Raw genomic sequence first — 23,715 nt, forward strand, 5'->3', positions numbered from 1 at the left:
TATAGCTGATTAACAATGTTGCGATAGTTTCAGGTGAACATGGAAGGGACTCAGCCATACATAAACATGTAACCATTCTCCCCCACAGCCCCACCTGTCCAGGCTTCAGCCAAACTTCTACTTTTAAAAAAAATCATCTATTTATTTTTGGCTGTGCTGAGTTTCAGTTGCTGCTTTTCTCTAGTAGCGGAGAATGCAACCCTCAAGTTGCAATGCACAGGCTTCTCACGGCAGTGGCTTCTCTAGCTGTGAAGCGCCAGATCCAAGGCACGGGCTTCAGCAGTTGCAGTTCCCCGGCTCTAGAGCACAGGTTCAATAGCTGTGGTGCACAGGCTTCCTTACTGCACAGCATGTGGGATCAATTCCATGTCTCCTCTGTTGGCAGGCAGATTCTTTACCTCTGAGCCACCAGGAAAGCCCCTCAGCCAAACTTCTTGAAAGAGCGGGCTTCACTGACTGTCTCTGTATGGCTCCCCTACCACATGTCCATCACCACAATCGGCCTCTGTCCCCATCACTCCCCTAAAACTGCTCTCACCGGCTATCTGAAAGCCTTGTTTGTGCACTCTGCTGCTCAGCCACCGTTAGGCATTCAGCACCCTCCTTGCAGCACTGTCTTCCCTGGCACCCCTCCCCAGGTTCCTCCCCACTGGCCCCTCTGGACAGGCCTCCTCGGTCTCCTTCTCCACCTTCTCTTCCATCAGACCTGCTGGTGCTCCTCAGAGCTCCATCTTCACCTTCTTTCTGAGAACGCCTGTCACTCGCATTATGGTCCAAGGAAGACCACCTTCTCCAGGCCACCTTCCCCGACCCCCTGCACCAGCTTAGCACCCCTGCAATATGTAAAACACCTTTATGCTCCAACATGACACCTGTCACGTGTAGCATAAGTACCAGTGGAGTTGTCTGCTTCCTCTGTGGGCTGCAAAGTCCTGGGCATCATCACATCCACCCCTGCTGCTCAGAACATTGGGGAGCAACAGGCTGCAGAGAGAGAGAGAAGCCAGACTGTGAAGGACCTTGAACTTTTTTGCTGAGGACCTTGGGCTTCATCCTGCATGAGATGAAGAGTTTTCAGAGAACCACTTTTAAGCACTGAAGCAGGAGCATGTCATGGTCACATCTGTGCCTTAATGCATCCCTCTGTCTGGCGAGGGATAGTGGGGGAGAGTCTGAAGGCAGGGAGATCCATTAGGGGTTGGAATCTAGGACCGGAATGCAGCGATGACAGTCCAGGGAGAGACCGTGGGGAATTTACTAGGTCCAACTGATCAACCCTGATGCTGGCTGGAGGTGAGGAAGAGAAGGAACAGAGATCCATGCTCGGGTTTCTGGCCCAAGTAACTGGCTAGGTGGTGATGTGGTATATAGAAATAGGGACTGAATAGGAATCAGATAGGGAGAAAGGAAGAGTGCAGTTCTGGACACTTGAGCTCTGACGTGCTCGAGGAATATCCAGGTGGGACTGCCTTGTAATTACACAGATAAAGTGCTGAGAAAAAACTCTGGGTCAGTAGGATAGATTCAAGTTATCACGAAGGTCAGGTGTGGTCTATGCCAAGTGCATGGCTGAACTTGCCCAACAAGAAAGAGAAGGTCAAGCACACAGCCTGAGAGATGCTCATTTGTGGTAGTCTGTGTTGCTGTTCAGCAAATATCCATCCCCTTCCTGTGGGAGGCATAGTCTCTGCCCCACTGAGGCTGAGGTTGACTGTGTGACTTGTGAGCAGATGCAACGCATGCATGGCTGGCTTGGCCCCTGGTGCTCTTTTCTCCCACTCTAAAAAAAAAATATGTCAGAGGAACAAAAAAAAAACATGCCAGGCAGCTTCTGCCTCTCAGCCTGAGCCCTGGCAGGGGAGACCCACAGAGCAGGTTCAAACTACACTCTGAAGCAGAACTGTCCAGCTGACTGTGGACATGTGAGTGAGAAAGAAATAGCTTTTATTATAAGCCACTGAAACACGGGGGCTCTTTGTTATGTAACATTGGATCAGCGATAGCCTGACTAATAAAATTTTAAGAGGAGGCTGGAGAAAAAGGAATCGTCAAAGGATAACAGAAGAGTCAGAGGGGAAGGAAGGAAATCAGATGAGAGCTGGGGTCCTGAAACTGGTAGGAGCCGGTTTCAGGAGCATTAGCATCGCTGATGCCCGGAGGTCCACACTGTGGGAACCAAGCCCTCATGTCTTCTTCCTCACAGGTTATGCTTGGGGCACCTCAGCTACCCTTTCCGGCTTGAATCTAAATTCTAGATGTTGATGGCTCTCCAGGCTACATCTTTAGGGCAGAGTGGTCTCCCGGGCTCCAGACTCATTATCTACCTGTCTCCTGGATATCTCCATCTGAACAGCCGATGGGCTTTTCAAACTTTTCACGTGACCTCTTCACACTCCCCACCCACAGACCTGCTCGACCTCGGGGGGCTCCCAGACTGGCAGACCCGTCACCCACATCAGAAGCTGGGGAGTCCTTTTAGCGTCCTTACATCCTTTCGGCTACCGAGCCCTGGAAATTCTCATCCTTCAGCTTCTCCCCACCTAGCCAGCTCTAGCGCCCTTCACTGCAGCTGCTGCCGGCCCATCACTGAACTCCACCCTTGGCTTTTCGACAATGGCCCCCTGAGTGCTCTTTCTGAAACACCAATAGGTCACTCCCTGGTTAAAGCTCCTACCGGCAGACAAAGACCAAGCTTCTTAGCACGACACCCAAAGCCCTGAAAGGTCCAGCCTCAGCGGAGTGAATTAATGAATTATGCTGTCCCTTCTGTCGGAAACACGTCCCACACCTGCCCCCCACGACCTAACTCCTACTTAAACTTGGCCTCCTCCGCACAGCTTTCCCTGACTATCTCCCACTCCATTCCACCCCACCACCACTGGGTTAGTTTAAAAGCTTCCCCCTTTTTCAGTGCCTCCCCGAAGCCTCATGATATCCTGCATTGGACCCCTCTTGTGCCCTGCCTCATCAGTCTCACCCTAGATTTTTTTCTCTCTCTTTTTTTCTATTGTGGTAAATATACACCAATTTTAAGCATACAGTTTAGTGGCATTAAGTGTATTCATATTGTAGTGTAACCATCAGCACCAAAACTTTTTTATCTTCCCCAAACAAAACCCTGTACCCATTAGACATTAACTACCCATCTCTCCTCCCTCAACTCTGGCAACCACTGTTCTAATTTCCATCTCTATGAATTTGACTATTCCAGGTACCTCATATGAGTGGATTCATACAACATTTTGTGTCCTTTTGTGTCTGCTTATTTCACATAGCATAGCATAATGTCTTTAAGGTTCATCCATGTTGCAGACATGTCAGATTTTTGCATTCCTTTTTCAAGGCTGAATAATATTCCATTGACTGGCTATACCATGTTTTGTTTTTCCATTCATCTGTTGATGGACATTTGAGTTGTTTCCATCTTTTAGCTATTCAGAATAATGCTGCTATGATCATCAGTACACAAATATCTGTTTGAATCCTACTTTTAATGTTTGGGGTCTATACCTAGAGATGGAATTGGTGGGTTATATGGTAATTCTATGTGCAACTTTTTGAGGAATCACCATCCTGTTTTCCATAGTGGCTGGACAGCTTTACATTCCCACCAATGGTGCCCAAGGGTTCCAATTTCTCTGTATGCTTGCCAATACTTGCTATTTTCTTTATTTCTTTCTCATTCCATAGTTGCCATCAAGATGGTTGTGAAAGTGGTCAGCCCATTTTCACTCCAGCCATTGCTACAGGCATGGCAACCCATTCCAGTATTCCAGCCTGGAGAATCCCATGGACAGAGAAGCCTGGTGGGCTACAGTCCATAGGATTGCGAACAGTCAGACATGACCTAAGTGACTTAGCTCACACGCATTGCTACGGTAACACCCTCTCTGAAGCATTACCCCGTAGTACCTCTCCTTAGCTGTGGGAAAGAGCTCTTGTTTTCTGCTCTGGGGATTCTCTGATACCATGGCAAGGGACACCTGCAGAATGGCTGGGCATTCTGCTCCTGCCATGAGGACCAGCTAGCAATAACTCCACCTGGTAGCTTCCTCGCTACTGAAGAGACTTCCCTTCCCAGCCTGGAACATTCTCCCTTTAGGAGTTCACTCTCACACATCCTTTACAATTCAAACATCACCTCCACAGAGAAGGCCTGCTTGACCACCACACCTTCCCCTTGGGATCATCCTCTCCTTGGCCCAGTTCATCAGAACATGTTTACCCGTGTGCCTACAGAATTAACCCCATCTTTCTTGCTGGGCTGTAAACTTCACACAGAAGGAGATTATCTATATTCTTAGCAACTACTGTGATGCCCAGTCCATGCCAGATGTTCAGGAAGCCTTTGCTAAGTGCATTATTTTATTCAACATTTAACACATTTTTATTGAGTACCAGCTCTAAGAGTGAGGATAAAACTCCCACCCACAGTGCTTAAATTCTAATGAGGGAAATAGGTAAGAAAAAAATAAACAAACATATGTCAGGTGGTAATGGTTGCTATGGAGAAAAATAGAACAGGATAAGGGAGGAGCAGGTGCCATTCCATAGAGGTCCATTAGGGAGGGTTCTGGTGATGTCTGATCAGAGACTTGGGGGGAGTGAGGAAATAAGGGGAAGCCTTTATTTGGGAGAAAGTGTTCCAGGCAAAGGGAATAGCAGGAGCAAAGATGTGGCAGGTGAATGAAAACAGAGGCATGTTGGCCCAAGGCAGGATGGAGGAGGCCAAGGGGGAACACTCTCCTGGGACTGGACACAGCAGAAAGCTTTATGGAGCCTTCTCCTTGACTTCATGGGACTGAACTCCAGGCCAGGCACTCTGGACAGGAGGTAGGGTAGGTGCAGCAGGAACTGAGGAAGGACCAGAACATCACCATCCTGGCCCCAGCCTGCCCTGGCATGACCTTGCTTCATATATTCTTGTACTTCCAAGTGTCCCTGGCTCAAGGCTCAGCACATAGTAGGTACTTTCCAGACAGAACTAAACCTATCCAAAAAATTGCCTAAAACCCATTTTGCTACAGGTTGGCTCAGGATAAGTTTATGTCCTTCAGAAGATGTTGTAAAAACACATTTGATTTTTAAACTTAAATCCTTTTCCTTCTTCCTGAGCACCTCTTTGTTCGCTGGCTCTGCTAGGCTAATAACATCAGGAGTAATCATCATTTTCCATTTACAAAATGTTTCTCCAATTACTGTCTCTGAGGAGCCTCCACACAACCATCAGAGTAGTGGCTCTCCATTGTCCAAAGGTGTCAGAACTGTGGGCTCTGCCAATGTTGACTGACAGCCCGGCCAGTGACTCCCCATCAGTTCCCTCATTTAACAACCTCATTGCACACACAGACTCAGAGAGCGGACAATCACCTGCCCAAAGTCTATCAGCAAAGCCCTGAGCTGCACTGCTCCCATGGAGGCCCCCAAAGCCCTTGGGGAAACTTCTGCTAAAAACTTGGGGTGGATCAGCCTGGGCAGGAGCCTCGCTGGGCAGAGTAGTCCAGGGTATAGACCAGAGGTGTCTCCTCGCAATTCTAGGACCCAGTGAGCAGGAGGGGGATGGGCTGCATGCCCAGCATCCGTTTGAACATCCCTGAGTAGGGGGGGTTGGGGGAACAGCAGGGCAGCCCCCAGCCTCTCAGCAGTTGTGGGGAACACAGATATAGAGCTGCAAACCTCTGGCATCTTTGGCAAGCACAACCACCAGGGTTGAGCCCACGGGCCTGAAGTTTCTTTCCTTTAAGTGCCAACTTCTGGAGGCCTGGCCCCCACCAACCTGATCCTAGAGCCCAGAATTTCTGCCCTCTAGTTTCTGGTAGCTGAGTAAAGGAGTGGCCATCCTAGCCTAAGCTGGGAATCCACCTCCCCTTCCCCTCTTCCACCCCACCTGCTTGTTCCTCCATATTTTGGTCACTCAGATACTCACGTGTCCCATTCTTTTCACCACCGTGGCTGGGTACTGGAGGTCCACAGGGGAATGAAGATCATTCCCTGACCGTGAGGAGAGGTACTCACATTCCTGTGGGGCCAATACACATAGACCACACTCATGCACAGTGGACATGGTCAGAGAGAAGCAGAGGGGCGGCCAACCAAAGGTCATGGTTAAGGAGAGGCAGAGGGGCTTCCGGGGACCTCTGGCTCAGACCAGGAGCTCCTAGAGGGCGTCCTGGGAAGGCTTTCCCAGGCTGAATTTTAGAATATTAGGAGTCTGTACCAAGAAGACGCTTGGGGGCAGAGGATTTCACAGCAGTGTAAGCTCTGTGGAATTTTGCCTGGTTTATTACCCTCTTCCTAGAACAGTGCTCAGTACATAGCAGACGCTCAATCAACATGTCCTAAATGAAAAGATAGAAGGGAAAGAAAGAGGGAAGAAGGGAGGGAGGGAGGAATAGAGAGCGAGGAAGAAAGAACAAGCCTAGGGAGGATGTGTAAAATAGCTTGGTGTATTCTGGGAACTGAAAGTACAGTACTTCCAAGCTGTTGTAGTTTAGGTGGTCGGGCAAAGCTGGAGGTGTGGTCCTATCTAATCTTACTGTTGGTGGTGTCCATTTCTTATTTCCTTACCTATGCTGGAGTGACTTTGGGGAATGGGATCACTTTTTCCTCTCTTGCTCCCTGTAGCCCCTGGTGTGGGCATGGACTGTTAACTGCACACAGGTATTACACCTGGGCTAGGTGCTGGAGACACAGATGACTCGAGAGTTGGTTCCTTCCCACTCCCCCACCACTACCTCTGGCTGGGGAGACAGACAGTAAACAAAAGGCTACAACAATGGGCAGAATGAACAGAGAGCTACTGGAGGTTAAGCGAAAAACTAGACCAAGCAGAGGGTTAAAGGGATTTGGGAGTGAAAAACACGGAAGTTTTCATGGAGGAGGCACTGGAGGGGATGTAAGCCTTAAAGAATGATCAAAGAAGAGGGGTGGGGTGGGAGACACTCCAGGCAGAGAGACCAGGCCAGAGGAGGTGGTGGAAGATGGTGGGGGGAAGGTCCATTGGGAGGTATTAGGAGATCCAACAGAGAAAAGTAGCCTGAGGGAATGGATGGAGGGCCTAAGTGAAGAGAGCCGTTGCTCCCAATTTCCAAGTTCTGCCCACCTGTCATGTCAGTCCCTCAGCTGCTCCACAGAGACCGTGCCCTTCCTGGGTAGGGTGTTTGCTTCTGATCTGACTGCATTCTGGGTCGTTGTGCTGGGGCTGCTGAGGGGTCCTGCTTCCTGCGAACCCATCAGTTCCCCTCTCTCCAGCAGGTTGGGAGGCTATGGCACCTGCCTTTCTCCATCTGCCTGGGCCCTCCTACTATCTCTTTTAGCTTCACCACCAACCTACCAACATTCTCTGTCAAGTTCCAGGGAAGGGCAGACCACAGGGACAGAGAGCCTGGCACAGGTTCCTGAAACGCATGCCACACCTGTTCTGGAAGGAGGTACTCGTCCTTTTTTTCAGGGTGGGGTGTGAGGAAAGAAAACTATAGAAAGGAAATCTTAGTGTCACAAAACATCAGACTCTAAAGAGATATTAAAGATCCCCCTTTCCCATTTGACAGATGAGGAAAATGATGCACAGATATACCTGTGTTGCAACCCTGACTGACAAAGCATGGCCAACTTGATAGAGACAGGGCCAGAGAAGGGCAGTATTTTCCTTGAGCCAGGACCTAACCCACACTCATGATACTCATAATTTGTGGGCCTTGCAGACCCAAGATGAGTCAGGCTTCTTGTGAGTCAGTCTGTTGACAAGCCATTCCTGGCCATTCCTAGCCCATCAAAAATAGAAGTTCAGGGGAAGGGTATGAGCAGGACAATTTAATTAGCGTGGGCTCTAAGGTACCTTAAGTTAGCCCTATTAAATTAAACCGCCTGGGGGAAAAATAACTGTAATTATTTCCTTCTCTCCCCTATGGTTGTATTTCAACTCCCTCCCAACCTCCATGCTTCCCTCATTCACAAAACAACCTTTAAACTAGGAGCTAGCACACAGACAACCAGAGACTAGGAGTGTTTTCTTTTTTCTACCTCCTTTCCCTGCAAGCTCTAGGTCCCAGCAGAGAAGAGTGCGTCCAGAGGCATTGGTAGGGCCTGGCTGTATTCTAATTTAGGGAAGCTGTTACACTGAGTAGAACATTATTCCAAAAATGCACCCAGAGTCTCCTTCCTGAACCAATGCCGTCTGTTTGCTGCAGGGGCATTTCTTTTTAAAGCCCCTTCTTCTCTCATCGACAAATCAAAATAAGCAAACTTTAATGGTAGTGAATTATCCCTTATTTTGTTGAATCTAGTTCTGAGTTTTCCTACTTGAAACATGTTTTCCCCAGGACACTGACCTATCCTTTAATTGTTTGGTGCGAGGCATGTTAGGGGGAGGGGCGTTACTTGTTTATTGGAACAGCGCAGTTAAAAAAAAAAAATCAACCTAGGCTAACAGTTTCAAGGCTCCCCTAAAGATGTATCCAAACAGGCAGCCAATCAGCGCTTACACAGCTTTTTCTGCTTGACTCTTTTAAAGAGACAGTGTTTTATCACATTTAAAGAGAACCGCGCTCTAAAAACAGTCTGAAAATGGGGGAGTCTTGCCCTGTTTGGTTGGTTTCTCGTCATAAGAGTGTCTAATGAGGGACACTCAGTGTGTCCTCGGGTTCTCGGCGTGGGCAAAAAGGAGTCAGGAGCAAATAGCTGGGTCACTCTGCCAGCCCCCTTCAATTTCCCATTGTACACCTGGGTCACTGACAATGGAAGCTTCCCCTCCCCCCACGGCTGGCTCTCGTACCCCACTCCCCAATTTAGCTCCATTTATTTGAAGTTTGCAGATTTCTGTGGCGCGTATTCCGCGCAGCGGGGCGCCCAGGTGACAGCCCCCTCTACCCTGGAATGGCACCATCTCTCCCGGAGAAGCCGAGGGGCTAACTTGCTAGGGCGGGCAGACCTTGGAAATTTGGGAGCAATCACTCTCCCTTCTCTTAGCCCAAGTCTTCAGTCCCTTCCCCCAGGTTCCCCAAAGCAGGCCAAGGGCCATTTTCGCGCGACTCCACTTTGGGGTTTTCCGAAGTATTTTAATGATCTAGTAAAGGAGCAGCCGCGCGCCTCGGCGCCGGCTCGAGCCGCCCAGCTCCCAGCGTGGAACCCCGGGCCCTGCGCTCCGAAGCCACACTAGGCGAGAGGGAGGACCACGGGCGGGGCGGCCAAGGGTGGGGGCGAGTGGGAGTCTGGGGAGGGGGTCGGGGTCGGAGCCCACGGGAAGGGCAGGCGAGGGGGAGGGGGAGATCAGGGCTGGGCTGGCGCGGGCTGAGGCGGGGGGAGGTGAGGGGCAGATAAGGGAGAGGGACGTGGCGGGAGGGAGCCGGCGGTGCTCGGCTCAGGGGTCCGCGCCCCCTCCCCTCCGACTATGCCGCAGAGCCCCCCGCCCCCCACCCGCTCCCCAGCGGTCCACGTCGCGGAGACCGCGGGTCGGAGCCCCTCTTCGCGGGTGCCGGGAGACTAGAGCTCCCCCTTCTCGATTCGCGTCCTCTCCCTACATCTAGAGAAAACAGGCTCGCGCCCGCGGACACCCCCAGTTCGCCCGCAGAAGCAGGGACAGCGGCTCCTCGGTGGCGGCCTCAGCGGGGACTGCCGCGGCCGGGCGCTGACAGGGCGTCCCTCCCGGGCCGCCCTGGGCCCGCCCCCGCGCGCAGATTGGCCGAGGCGCCAATCAATCGTGGGACGTTGACGCCCGCCTCGATCCCTCGCCGGGGTAGCCACGTTCGGTTGAGCTCCAAGTAGACCAGCGGCGGCGGCGGCGGCAGCGGTGCAGGAGGCGCAGAGGGCGGCGCAGGCGGAGCCGGGCGGGCGGGCGCGCGAGCAAGCCAGCGGGCAGCCGGGCCGGCGGGCGAGCGGCGGCGGCGGCGGCACCGGCACTCCAGGCCGAGCCGGCGCGGGAGGAGTTCCAGGGCGATGGGGCCGCGGCCGGGGCTGACGCTTTGACAGCTGGAAAGAGCGCGGAGCCAGCGCCTGGGGGGGAGGGAGGGGAGCGCGGCGAGGAGAGCGCGAGCGAGTGTGCGAGCGAGCGCCGGGGAGGGGGCCGGGAGCGAGGGGGCAGCTCGGGAGCAGCCGGAGCGGTAGCGGCGGCGGCGGCGGCGGCGAGGAGGCTCGGCGTCCTCTTCTCTGCAAACCATGTTTGCCAAAGGCAAAGGCTCGGCGGTGCCCTCGGACGGGCAGGCTCGGGAAAAGTAAGCCCTATTTTCCAAGTGGCGGCCGCGCCGCCGCCGGGCTGCGGGCGGGTGGTGGGAGGCAGGTGGGCGGGCGGGGGCTGCTGCGCTCCGGGCCCCGGCACCGCCAGCCTGGCCCCTTCCCGAGGCCGCGGCGGGCGGCGTGGGAGAGCCCATTGTTGGGAGCCGGCTGAGGTTGGGGCGTCGGGGGGCGCCGCCGGGGAGGGGGCATTTGGTGGCCCCGGGGCGTGCCGGGCGCGGGGCCCCGCGGAGAGGGGTGGGCGAGGTCCTGCGAGCCAGCCGGGGTATCCGCCCCGGCCGGGGAGCTCGCGGCGGTGACCGCACTTTGCCCACCGGGCGCGAGCAGGGGGCGCGTGGCTTCTTGCAGCCCCGAAGGCTCCTTTTGTCCGCCCGCGGCTTGAGGAGTGCGTGGCGGGGGCTTTGTTCGGCCAGGAGCGCTCTGCTTTCCCTGCCCTCGGCCCCACCGCCGGCCCCGCGCCCTCCGGGGCGCCGGGCTGGGCAGGGACAGCGGCGCCGGCTTGGCCCTAGCTTGGGGGACAGTTGTTTCGGGGGGAGGTGGTGAGGGCGGCGCTTTGCTGCTCTCTCCAGAACGCGGAGCACCCCGGAGTCCAGGACTGAGTCTCCCCGGACCCTCAAAACTGGGGAGAGGGTGGGTTGGTGGCAAGGAGTAGGTCGGGAAAAGAAGCGAGGCTCTGGGGTCGGGCGGTTTGCGAGTTTGAGAGACCTAGATGGGTTTGGTCCCGACGCTACTTGGAAGTTCAAGTTCGGGGGCTGCTCTTCAGCCCCCGCGGCTTGAAGTAAACGCGTCTCCTGGTACCCACCCCCTAACTGCTCGCACCCTTGGCCCCAGGCAGGACCGAGCTAGCTGCTCACCTCTGGTCGGGGCCACAATGGGACAGCACGGACAGGGTTGGAAGCTGGCTGGTACGGTCCAGGAGCGAGCACCAGTGTGATCTGACGCCTTCCCTCTCTCTCTGTGCCCCCTACCCACTCTCCAGGTTAGCTTTATATGTCTACGAATATTTACTGCACGTAGGAGCACAGAAGTCTGCACAGACCTTCTTGTCAGAGGTGAGTGGAACTCCCCCAGTCATCCAGTTCTTGACACCCCCTCCTCCCCATCGTTCTTAAAGCCTTTGTTTTCTGGAACAGCCACTGTGGCCACCATTTTGAATTTTTATCACCTTTTGGCATTTATTGTTAGTTGGTCTTCACAGCCTTTTGGCTCCGGGAAGCCCCCAGCCCACCCCTTCCTTCTGCTGCCCTGAGCTGTCTCTGTTCTCTCCATTCTAGATTCGATGGGAGAAAAACATCACGTTGGGAGAACCGCCTGGGTTTTTGCACTCGTGGTGGTGGTAAGTTTGTGATAGTTTTGTGTGTGTGTGTGTGTGTGTGTGTGTGTGTTTTGTTCTGAGCCCCCCGGGGTCCAAGTGAACAAAGACAGGGGGTCTGGAGCAGGCTCCCTGTGCTTTAGTCCTCAGCATTGTAGAGAGCAGGGCGCCTCTGGGCCCTCAGACCAGGACTGGCAGAGAAGGGAAAGGGCAGCAGAGGTCGATGCATAAAGTTTCTGCCTCCTCTTTTCCCACTGGTGAGAACCTACTAATCATGCCTAGTGTTGCAATAGAAATGCCTTACTTTTACATCTCACTCTGAAGCAGTAAGCATGGACTTGGAAAAAACCTGAAAGGATTTTTGTCAATTCTGCATGCTGCTTTAATTAGAGGGAGTGGGGGTGGGGCAGGACCGGTGGCTGAGATACCAGGTCTGTTTTACAACTGGCCTGTCCCTTCCTTTTTCCTCTATAAGCGAAACTTTGAGAGAAACATCCATGGGTACCTTTTCCAGGCACTCTGAGAAAGAGCAAGAGGAGGCTGCCACTTCCTTTAAAGATACTGATTCAGACTGACTGGATGTTCCCACCCCCAAACCCCCACCCCTCTAAATAGCCCTAAAACCTCCAGGTTTCATTTTACTGAGAGCTGGCATATGCCTGTCGTTGGTAGTTGGGGGCTGTTTCTGTGACCCTCTCCCCAGGCCCCTGGGCCCTGCCTGCCTGGGACCACCAGAGATCCGCTCCTGGTCTGCAGCCCCCCAGGAGAGAGGCTTAGGTTTAGCGGGAGCAGTTGCTTTGAGTAAGACTTGGGTGTTTTGTGAGACCGATTGGTGGAGTCTTTGACATCTTTTTCAAAAGGAAAAGAGAGCAGAGTGGTTTTTGATACTTTGCTGCAGTTCAGTGCCCCATCTTGGGATCTTAGCACTTTTACCTGACCGCCAGCTCGGGTTACTGTTTCAAGTGTCTTTGAGATGCAGGGGGATGAAGTGTCTGTTCTAACTTGCTGCAGAGAAGATGAGTTTTTAATTACTTCTGCCAACCTCGCAACTGCAGAGTTGCAGGCGTTTGGTGTGGTGTAAGGATTCTACCTGTAAGAGTGGGTGGCCGGTCTTCTGTGCTTTTGTTTTCCGAGAGAAGTTGCGTGGCCGGGGCTGGCCAGTCTGGCCACCACGGACTTTGCAGACACTTAGGCTTATGAGTAAAAATTACTCAGAAGGGGCCAGGGAGTTTGTCGTGTTAGAAATGTAGCATGTAGAGGAAGTTAATCAAATATGTGCAGCCTCAGAGCACAGAAAGGAATGTTCTGCTGTTAGTAGGAGTAGACTGTCCTCCCTCTACAGTTAATAAAAGTCCCCGATTATCCTGTTCTGTGCTTAATCACTGCGCCGCTCCCCCCCCCGCCCCCCCCCCCCCCATACACAACTTCTCCAACCTTATCTCTGCCTTGGGAACTAGAGTGTGTCGTGCCGGGCTCCGGCAGTGGGGACTCTGATTTGACACCGAGCAGATGACCACAGCCTTTGGAGTGGGAGGAAGCGGTGGAGCGGATCTGAAGAGGGCCAGGCTGCGTTCCTCGCGCACCTGGAGTGAGATGCTTGTCCACTGACAGATAGAACTGGCAGTTGAGATGGTTTCTTCTGGGCTGGCTGTTTATAATGACGACAGGCGCTCTGGTCCAGGAGTCAGACCTCTGCTCTGGTGCACACTTTACCCTTCAGGCGAGTTCCTATCCCTGGGCCTTGGGCTCTTGACCTGGAGAGGGTTTCTAAGGCTGCTTGTTGATACCACAGACGACCTCATGTTTGTATAGGGTTTTGTTGGTTGACGAAGGATTTGTCTGTCTGTTTTCACATAATGCAAAGGGTTGGGGTGACCATACAGAAATCACAGAGGGGAGTTAGGCTGGGAAATCTCCCCCCAACTCTGCTTTTGCTGGACAAGTGGCTGTCTGAGGGGGGGTGGGCTTTATGTCATTGTGGAAAAACAAGATACTTGATCATCCATAACCTCACCTTTGGGCTATGGATTTATGTTCTTTGATGGGCAGGGGAGGAATGGTTTTTATATAGGAATGCCTTGGGGGAGGGCCTAGGTAAGAGTGGGGGTGAGCTGGCAGGGGTCCGTGGTGGCCAGACCCACCAGCCCCAACCATACAACTTCTCTCAGAAAACAAAAGCACACAAGACCCATCACCCACTCCTACAGGTAGAATCCTTACACCACACCAACTGCCTCCAGGGTATGGGCTCTGGGTTAAGAACCTGGAGATTCTCTTTATTGCCAGAGTCACCCAGGTTTCTGTGTATATGAATCATAGTCGTGACTTTGACAATTTAATCGTTTAATGAAATGCAGCCATTTTGGGTGGAGGTGGGGGTGTTCATATGAGAGATGAGACGGGCATGGATTTCCATCCAGATTCCTACCTGTCCTCCTTGGGCATCCGTGCGTGTGTTGCACTAATGGGCTTGAGCCTTCATTGTCCTGTGTATAAAGTGGGAATAATATCACCCACCTTACAGCTCTTGGGGGTTACAAGCAGTGTCATGGGCATGCACATAGTAGGTGCCTGAAGGGTGAGAACTATTGCTCTTACTACAGATGCCAGGCTGTCAGAAGAGGTTGGGTCCATTTTGTTTTGTAGACTGAGTTTGCCCAGTGAAGGCTGAAAAGGTGGGACTGAGCCTTGGGGAGACCTGGTGCTGTTAGTACCATGCATTGTACACTTGCCATTGGGCACACAAGTAATAATTAGTAACCTGATCTTATTTTATTTTTCGACTTGCAGCGTATTTTGGGACCTTTACTGTGCAGCTCCTGAAAGGCGAGACACTTGTGAACATTCAAGTGAAGCAAAAGCCTTTCATGATTACGTGAGTAACAAATTTTTAATCCTGGCAATAATTACAGGGTTGGATAGCTTGAACTTCTTTAGTACCAAAAGCAAATACACAGCCAGTTGGCAGTGGTCTTTGTTTTCTCCTTGCCTTTCTTTCTATCCTGCCCACCTCTCTGCTTCCCTCACCCCGTACCCTCCTCCGGCAGCTGTCTAACTTGGTAAACGGTATTTCATAATGTTGTAATTATGCAAAAGAGCATAGACACCTATCTGGAGCATTAAATGGCGTTGTGCAGGGCTGAGCCCTGTGGGGTTTATGTTCTGATTGAGCAGTCTGCTGGGGGATGGGGGTGACCAACCCTATTTGGTGCGGGTTTGTGAAAAAGTTGACCACAGTCAAGAAAAATAAAAAGCAGATATGAAACTTTTGTTTTGGAGTAGAAGGTGTGTTTTGAGTGAGATTTTGGTGAAATAGATTCTTAGGTTACTTTCCACAGAGTGATCTTTCAGATGATGTTTTTGGGTGTGTGTGTGTGTGTGTGCACATTCGGAGAAGGCACCGCACTCCAGTGAACTTGCCTGGAGAATCCCAGGGATGGGGGCGCCTGGCGGGCTGCCATCTATGGGGTTGCGCAGCATCGGACATGACTGACGTGACTTAGCAGCAGCAGCAGCGTGTATGCACATTGTGTGTTTGTGAGTGGGGGCCTTGTGTTGTGTCCACCAAGATGTATACTTTGAGGTCCTTGGCTGGTGCATAATACTGTGTTCAAAATGTTCTTGTGAAGAAAGTTTGATCACATTGTATAGTGCTTTGTACTCTGTCAATCCTTTTCCCTGGGTAAGTTTCTTAAGAGTTATGAAATGCGTATAAGAGAGAGATCTACTGCCTGTCCATTTCCCACTGAGCCCCCCCTTAAAAAAATTGGATTCCAATTGGGGTGGAGTCAGATTTTCGACTGTTTCAGGTGAAGCAGGTTAGGATCTTCTGGAGGTGAGTGGAATGGAAGGGGAAGGGTCTGAAGATCTTCCCAGCCTCCTTTGCTTCCTGTTGGTCTTGTAGAAAGTTAAGTGTTTGTGTGTGTGTGTCTAATGTGTGTGCACATGTGTGCACTCGAAAGGTGGGTTATTTGATTATCCACTTGTGCTTGAGGTGGGGAGGAATGGTCCCTTGAGCTCCAGGACACGGAAGTTGGTTTTTTGAATGTCATCAGGGACCACCCACTTGTCCAAGCCATGTTCATCCCCTGCGTGCAGTTTGAAACTGGCCTGGGAGTCCAGAACCCGTTTGGTTGAGTTTCACAAGTGGTGAAGTCCCATGCCCTGAGTATCTTTGTGGTGAAAATTTCTCTGTGTAGTATGAGGACTTAGAGACGCCACTGGAGGCTCCCTGATTTTGAGAAGTTAATACTTCTTGGTGTGGGATGCTGAGGAGATTGACCAGTTCTTGTGCCCTCTCCAGGGCTGAAGGAGAGAAGCTGGCAAATGGTACTTATGGCCTGGTGAACTTTTAGTAATAAAAGGTGAGAGGGCTGGTTCACTTGTGATGTGGTTCTTCTGGGAAAATTGGTGGTGGTGATCATAGGGTTTCCTGGGCTGGAGGCTGGAGGATAGGGGCGGAGGCCAAGAGTTACATTAGCCATATAAAAATACTTGGGGAATTTGACCTTTCTATTTAGTAAAAATCGTGTGTGTGTGTTTGTATGTGTGTGTGTTCTGTGTTTAAACCTGTGGACAGCCAGTTCCTCTGTGGCCTGTATTTAACTGCTGTGCAGATGGTTCCATCTTAGAGTAGGGATTGGTGGAGATACCTATTTCAAGTTACTCTCTTGACGTAGGATGTCTATGCTGTCTTTTAGAGAAGTTAATGATTCTTAACTAAGTTTAGCTCCCTAGTAAATAACGTAAGATTCTTTAGCAGTTCGTGGTTTGGTCCGCAGTCTTAAAACAGTATGGTGGCAGTGAAAGTTTACATGGGTTTTCTTTCAGTAATTTGTTGAGGGAGGGCAGCAGAATCGTGTAGAGATTGCTGAAGTTGGTGTAGACCTTTAGAAAATGCTAGCAAGGGCTGAAGTCACAGCGATTGAGGCCCAGGATTTACAGATCTTGGGATCCTTTCTTCTGGATTGGGATCCACTTGATGTGATGTGATCTGAGAGTCAGGTCACGTGAGAGGAGGGCTGGGTTGATGACTGGGGGATTGGAACGGACGGACCATCTTTATTGTGAAAGAGTTACGGGGGGATGGGCATTGAATTGCAGAGATGACAGAGAAGCAATGGGAATTTTAAAAAAATATTTAAGAAACTGATGAAAAGGAACCCTCCCTCTTTTCTCTGTGTCCTTCTCAGATCTTCATGTGGTCCCACAGCTACCATCTTCTTTGCCCTAACCCCTTCCAGCTAGAATTAACTGCTGCAGCCTCTTCCTGGGCTGCCTTCCTCTTAGCTGGAGTGAGTGCCTCTCTTACCCATCATGTCACCTTTTAGCTTCTTCGGGGAGGACTTCAGGGTACTTTGCTGCGTGCACACTCTGATCACTTCTTTCTCTCAGTGTCTGTACAAACCACCTGTCCAAAGCCTTTGTTGATGGTTTTCGACGTGCTGGGCCCCTGTGCTGAGTACTCTAGGTTCAAGCTCTCGTTTCAGGCTGCCAGTGGCCCTGGGAAAGAAGGCATTTTGTTAACTCTATTCTGCAGATAAAGAAACCGAGGCACAGAATGGTTATCATAGCTGTAAGAGTTAGGATCCAAACACAGGTCATAAGTGACTCCAGAATCTGTGTTCCTAACACTGCTGAGACTTGGCTCCAGAGGTCCACGGCAGATGTATTTGCACTATTCCGGCCAACTTCCCATTCAGGTTTGTCTTTCTAACCACAGCTTATTAATTTTTTCCATACTAGAGCCTAGTCATCTACAGTGCTATTCATTTCTATAGCTCCCACAATACTTTGCACATGGTAGGCATACATACTAAATGGATGAAGGGATTAAGAAACTGTGGGTAAGAAAAATATACCCATTTGGGGGTATTTTGGTAATCTGAGGTCAGTGAATAACCTGGTTTGGAATAGCTGGTAGAATATTGGAAGATGGTCTTTCAATGACTCATTTTTGCTGGGTCATCTTGAATTAGGTGATTTTAATGTATGTTAATGTGTGTTATCTTAAATCCTTTTTAGAAGATAAAGTGGAGTGTAAATAAGAGTGTGTGGTAACTGGCCTTCTGTTTTCAACCAAGGAAATTCAGAGGTTCTCATGGTTTGTCCGTGAAGCTCAGGTACTTGCTTGGGCCTCTGTGGGTAGTGAGTATGTGTGGGGCGCGGGTGAGAAGGGACTCCCATGGGACTGGGAAGGAACTCATCATGGAAGATCCTGCTCTTGGCTTTCCTAGGGAAGTAAATCTGTGTTCCTGGCAGGTGCTCTCCGCTTCCTGGTGGTGGGTTAAGGTGTGGTGACCTCAAAGGTGCATCTCTCTGGTCCAAGCCAGGCTACAAGGCTGGGAATGAACCAGGTGACTCAGTCAGAGGAGACTGAAATTTTCTTTGAATTGGTGAGTTTTTCTTTGAGTCACAGTCTATTTCCGCCCCTCCACACCTGGCAGCTTCAGTTTGCTTGGGTCATTGTGTATAAGCCAAAGTGCCCTGACGTTGACCACACATAACTCAGAGGGATGCGGGTTCAGTCCCTGGAATGGACTTTTCTGAGAAGTTGGGTTTACCTGAAGTCAGCAGAGCCCTGAGGCCATGGGAGGAGTCTCACAGGGACCCAGGCTGCGGTTTCCTTGCTGTTCTCCTGTGGCCAGAGCAGAGGTTCTCAGATGCTGATGAAGCCCTTGGGTTCTCTTAGACACCAATGTCTGTCTGGTCCTGGCCTTTCTTGGAGTGGACACTCCCACCCACCAGCTCAGTGTCTGAGTTGAAGGTGCTGGAGAGCAGTGACACTCAGCTTGCTCTACTTTACAGAACTCTTTATCATTGCGTGGTTGTAGTTTGACTTCATAGCTGCCAGGTGAGCAGGTTTTATTATTAAACCTGACCCCCATTTTACAGATGAAGAAACTGAGGCCTGGAGTTGAGATGGCTTGTCTGAGGGCATATAGCCAGGAGGTGGCAGAGCTGGGACCAGTTCCCAGTTTTTCAGATTCTACCTCCTAGCTTTTGACAACCTTCATTTGATACAGAATTCCTACAAAACAGAGAGAAAGTATTTGCATTTGACCCAAAGCAGGCCTATGTATAGTCACTGAAGAAATAATTCAGGGGAGAATTAAAGCCCCTGTGAGGTGAATTGCAGGGTCACTGGCAGAGATGGGACCCAGGCTCTGGGAAGGGAGTTTGTTATGTTGCAGTGGCTGTCTTGGCAGGAAAAATCCGAGAAAAGCTATGGCCTTCCCTTCCAGAAAACGCGTGTGTCCCCACAGAGGAGACTCTGTGCACGATTTCAGGAGGCTCATGGATGCTGTCCCAAGCCCCACCCGTCATCCCCAGTGAAGAACCTGGGGTTCAGAGTGGACGTGGAGTCCATGACCTTGGCAGGTGTTGAGCCTCAGTTTCCCTTTTCTGAAGATTTTCGACCCCTTTCAGGTCAGCCTCTCTCCTACCCTTATGCACACCCCAGCAGGACTCAGCTGACCCCCATACCCTGCACCCCCAGCTGTGAGCCTGTCTCTCCAAGCGGGTTGGTTAAAGTCAAAAAGCGCCCCGGAGTCCTGGGTGTGGACGGGAGCTGAGGTATTTGTGGCTCTGTGGCAGGGGTCCAGCGTCCTTGGTGGGTTTGAAATAGCAAAGTGATATTTGAGAGGGCGCTCCTTGGATGTGCTGAGCTGAGGTTCCTGCCAGGCGAGGAGTGTCCACGGCTGCCAGAACCCTTTGGGAGCAGGGGCGTGAGAGGGTGGCATTGCGGGCAGGGGCAGCTCCGAGGAGCTGGAGGCGTGCTCTCCCCTGCGATAAGCCAGCCTAGCCATCTGCCCAGAAGTCCTGGCAAGTTCACGGCCTTGTGTTTGGCTCTGACCCTTGGCACCCTTGTGTGGCAGATTATAAAAACAAAACATACACACAGTTGTTTCTTTCCCTGCTTCGCTTGGAGCTCAGACCGTGTTATGGCCTTTCTTCGGGCTCCCGCCCTGTTTGTTGCAGCTCCTCTTAACCCCAGAGGCTGCCAGACTCCTCCATCGGTAGCTAATTAAACACTAAATGAGTAACTGGAATTGCTTTTTGCCAGAACCCGGGCAGTGTGGCCACCTTAATGGGTTTCAAGTGGCAGCAAGACCCCAAATTGCAAATCCTTGCCCTTTATTTCAAGGCGGGAGGTGGGGCGGGGGGAGTGGTGGGGACCCAAACAAAGTTTTTGGCAGTGGTCACTTCATTTGAACTCCAAGACCAGCCATGCGCTCCAGTCTGTGCATAATGCCACCTTTGTTAGCTAAGCCTTTGCAGACTTGGACCAAGAGTTAACTGAGTGCCAGCCACCGCTCCAAGGGAGCCGGGAGACACCCAGCTCTCCCTGCAGCATCCCTTAGGCCATTTAGATTTTCCAAGGGAAGCGGGTTCTCCGGCAGGGACCTCGGGCCAGAGCTGCCTTGCCCCTTCCCTCGACCTTCCTGCCTCTGTGGGTGAGTGTGTGTGTGTGAGCGTAAGCTTAAGCCAGAGCGGCAAAGGGGAGGCGTGTGTGTTTGAGGGCCTGTCAGCCAAGATAACAGAAATGTTACACTAGCTGTAGCCTTTATAATAGTGTCTAGGGTTTAGAGTATTTAGAAAAATTAATCTTTTTTAGCTTGGTAATAATTCTGACCATGGCACAAGTGCATTAGACGATTCACATAAACTTCTTTAATACATGTTGCTGGAAGCTTACAGCAAATAGACAATAATGATTGTTTTTGATTCGCCAGGGTAATGGGGTTTTCTGTAGTGTTGCTGAGATGAGTTTTAGAAATGTTTCTCTCCGGTGTTACGATTCCTGCGCCCCGACCCCACCCCGTCCCCCTGCTCCCCCACCTTGGACCCTGAATCCCCTGGATTTTGAAGGGCTTGGGTTCTGCCTCGTGGCTAGGATGGACACCTGAGTTCTCGTTCCTACTTTGTCATTTCCTGGCAGGGCGGACTTCTGAAGCCTTGGTGTCCCCATCTGTAGAATGGGGAAATGGTGATTCCTGGACGGGTTTGTTGTGAGGGTTCAGTATGATTGTATATGTAAAATGGTTGTCTCAGTGGCCAGTGCTTGATGAGTTAGTTTCCTTTCTCTTTAAAGCCCTAAAGTTTTCCCCCAGAATCTTTTAATACGATGATGATAGCAGCATATTTTTCTGGGAGAGCAAGTTGACGCTAGTGAACTGGACGCTTAAACTACCCACTGATGCCCTCTGGTGCCTGGGCTCCTCTGCTGTGTCTTGGAGCCCTCCCTTCAATACCAGTGTCTTGTCTCCCTCCAACACCCCTGTCAGGGGCAGAACAGGCAGTCCTGGCATGGGCTGGCACTGATAAATGGTCCCTTGAGGCATCTGTGCCCCTTATCTGTGTTGGACAGAGCGGTCCTGTTCCACTCCCGTTTGTGGCTGCTGAGTTGTTAGATGGGAAAAGCTTGCAACTTGACACGAACAGAAACCTGAATGCAAATTTGTTTCACACGCTTTGTTAGCTGGAGGGGTCTTTACTTTTCAAGGTCCATTCTCTTAACTGAGGTGGAAACATGGGTCATCCTTGCTCAGCCCGCCGTGAGGGTGGCTGTGATAAGGCATGGAAGACCATCCAGGAAAGGTTAACTGTGGGGGTAGTGGTGGTGGTGGTTTTGTCGCTCAGTCGTGTCCGACTCTTGCAACCCGTGGACTGTAGCCCGCCAGACTCCTCTGTCCATGGGATTCTCCAGGCAAGAATAGTAGATTGGGTTGCCATTTCCTTCTCCAGGGAATCTACCCCACCCAGCGATCAAACCCACATCTCCTGCATTGCAGGCAGTCTTTTCTGTTGGGCCACTAGGGAAGCCCAGCTATGAGGGGCCTGCTTATAAATGATTGTAAGGGTGACCAGACTCGAAAGCCCTGCAGTCTTTGTCTTCTTCGGTATGTATGTTGCTCTGGCCAGCTTCGGGCCTCACTTGACTGTTGGATTGAGTGAGGAGTCCGTACGAAGGGCCTTAGGGAAAAGGCGAGGAAGGCATGTGTCAGCCTTTGTAGGTCCACCAGAAGCTAGTTCTGGGCACGTGGGCTACCATCTCTGTCAACTTCCTGGGAGGAGCCTGAGGTCTTGGTCAGCTGACCCCCAGACCAGGAGCAGAAGACACTTGCTAAGTTTTGAGGTGTTGATTCAGTCCAATTACTGAGTGCCTGAAGTGCTCAGTGTCTAGTGGAAATGCTACCTTGCTGCATTTCCAAGCTGTGTGAACCTGGGCACCTTAATTAACCTCTCTGTGCTTCAGTTTCCTCAAATGTGAAACGGGGTTAATACAGTTGTACCTACCTCATGAAGTTGTTCCGAGGATTGGATGAGCTTATGCAGGCACACACATTAAACACACACACATGCATACGTGGTATGTATAGTGCCTGGCACAGCGTAAGTGCCACACAAACGTGTACTATCATTCTTTTTTTAAATTTTGGCCATGCCATGCAGCTGGTGGGATCTCAGTTCCCTCCACCAGGGATTAGAGCCTGGGCCGTGGCAGTGAGAGCATGAGGTCCTAACCAGGCAGCTCCTGGGGCTGTCGTTCTTATCTCACTTGAGGCCTGGTACGAGTTCTGGCTTTCCGATGGCCTAAAGGGAAGCAGCAGCAGGACGATGCTCGTGTGAGAGGTGTGCTCCTGGCACGCACGAACTACCTGTTGGTTGATGAGCACTCTGGGTCCCTAGGTTGGAATCCACCTTCTTCAAGCAACCACAAGTGACTGGGAGAGGGGGTTCACACATGCAGCCTCCAAATCAGCCCTGCTGCTTGTGTGGATGAACTGCTGACTCAACGCTCCTGGCCAGCACTGGCCTGTGATGTGTAGTCAGTGTCTGTTTCTTCCTCTTGTAGCTGCTTTCCTTGCTAAACCTATCTGGAACTTCCCCTGCCCCCTCTGATCCAGGCCTGGTTTTTCTGTTTGGTACCTGAGATGGGATTTTTGACCCCCTGCCAACCAGCCCTGCCATAGAGCAGATGCCAGCCTGGAATGTGGCTGCCTTCTCCGGCCTGCCAAGACCACCCCCAGGGGAACACTTAACTCCCCCCACCCCCTGGAATTCTGTGGGTTTTACTCATTTGCTATTTGTTGTCTGGAAATAGAGTGACAGGGGTCCCTATTTTAGGTGGAAAGCTCCTGAGGCCAGAAGCCCTTATCTTCATCTCCTTTCTGCTGCCCCTGCTCTTGGGGCCTATTGCAATTTTGAGTAAATCCTGAGGGTGATGAGCTAGGTTCCAGGCCTTGAGAAGAGAGAAGGGTTTGATCCCTTTCCTAGGGATCAAGCATGTTAAATACATATGCACTTTAATGGAGATGGACAAGTAGTGAATGGTAACTGTGAGTTGTGACCCATTAGTGCCTGGTGAAATCAACTTGGTAGGTCATGAACCAGCAATTAAAAGAAAAGACACTGGAGCTCGCCTGGGAGTCTGGTGGTTAAGACTCCATGCTTCTGCTGCAGGGGCAGAGGGGGAACAGGTTCGATCCCTCATTGGGGAACTAAGATCCTGCATGCTGCAGCAGTGCAGCAAAACAAAACACTAAAACAAAAAAATGAGCCTCCGTATCACAAAGAGTAAACATAAGCATTGTTTCAGGAAGCTTCTTTTCAGCAGTTTATGGATGCCTGTAAATAAACAGGTGCCCTGGGTTTTCCATGTGAAATTTGCCTTACTGCAAGTCTCAGTCTAAACTTTGAGAAGGCTGAAGTTGAACCTTGGGTGCTGTAGGTTGTGTGACTTTGGCCAAGTGGCAAGTGATGGCTGACCTCAGTGTCCTGATGCACAATAAAGAGGGAGTCATTCCCGCCTCCGAGGGTCCCTGGGCAAATTGATTCCCTGCCTTGCTTCTGGAGTGGTGCCTGGTGGTTCCTGGGGACCTCTGCCTTTGGTATTTGCTGCTGTGTTCTTAGTGCCTGGAGCCTGTGAGAGGTGACCAGCAGATGCCTGCAGAGTGCTGAATAAGCAGTGATTCCTACTTGAAGTCTGTCACTTGCCCCTGCCGAGTGGCAGCTCCTCCTGCCTGTCTGCGGTTGAGGTGGCGGGGGCGGCTGATGGTCCCCGGCCCCCTGTGGAGCGTGTTGTCTGAACATCTGCAGGGCTCAGGCTCTGGTCGCAGCAAGAATCTGGAGAATAGGTCTCAGGGCATCCTGTCTGACCCAGGTTGGCCCAG

The 23,715-nt window shown here is 51.5% G+C and overlaps 1 protein-coding gene across 1 annotated transcript in view; it reads left to right on the forward strand.

Annotated features, from left to right (window-relative positions):
* Positions 1-10,071: 10,071 nt before the first annotated feature.
* The window catches only part of SSBP3 (single stranded DNA binding protein 3), a 165,394-nt gene continuing 151,750 nt past the window's right edge, over positions 10,072-23,715 (forward strand). Inside the window, exons 1-4 of the mRNA XM_052636505.1 lie at positions 10,072-10,208; positions 11,207-11,279; positions 11,502-11,563; positions 14,330-14,414. Of these exons, the coding sequence (XP_052492465.1) occupies positions 10,153-10,208; positions 11,207-11,279; positions 11,502-11,563; positions 14,330-14,414 (276 nt within the window). The 5' untranslated portion in view covers positions 10,072-10,152. The remainder of the gene's footprint in view (positions 10,209-11,206; positions 11,280-11,501; positions 11,564-14,329; positions 14,415-23,715) is intronic.

This window comes from Budorcas taxicolor, chromosome 3, assembly GCF_023091745.1.
Source record: "Budorcas taxicolor isolate Tak-1 chromosome 3, Takin1.1, whole genome shotgun sequence".
Classification (NCBI taxonomy): Eukaryota; Metazoa; Chordata; class Mammalia; order Artiodactyla; family Bovidae; genus Budorcas; species Budorcas taxicolor.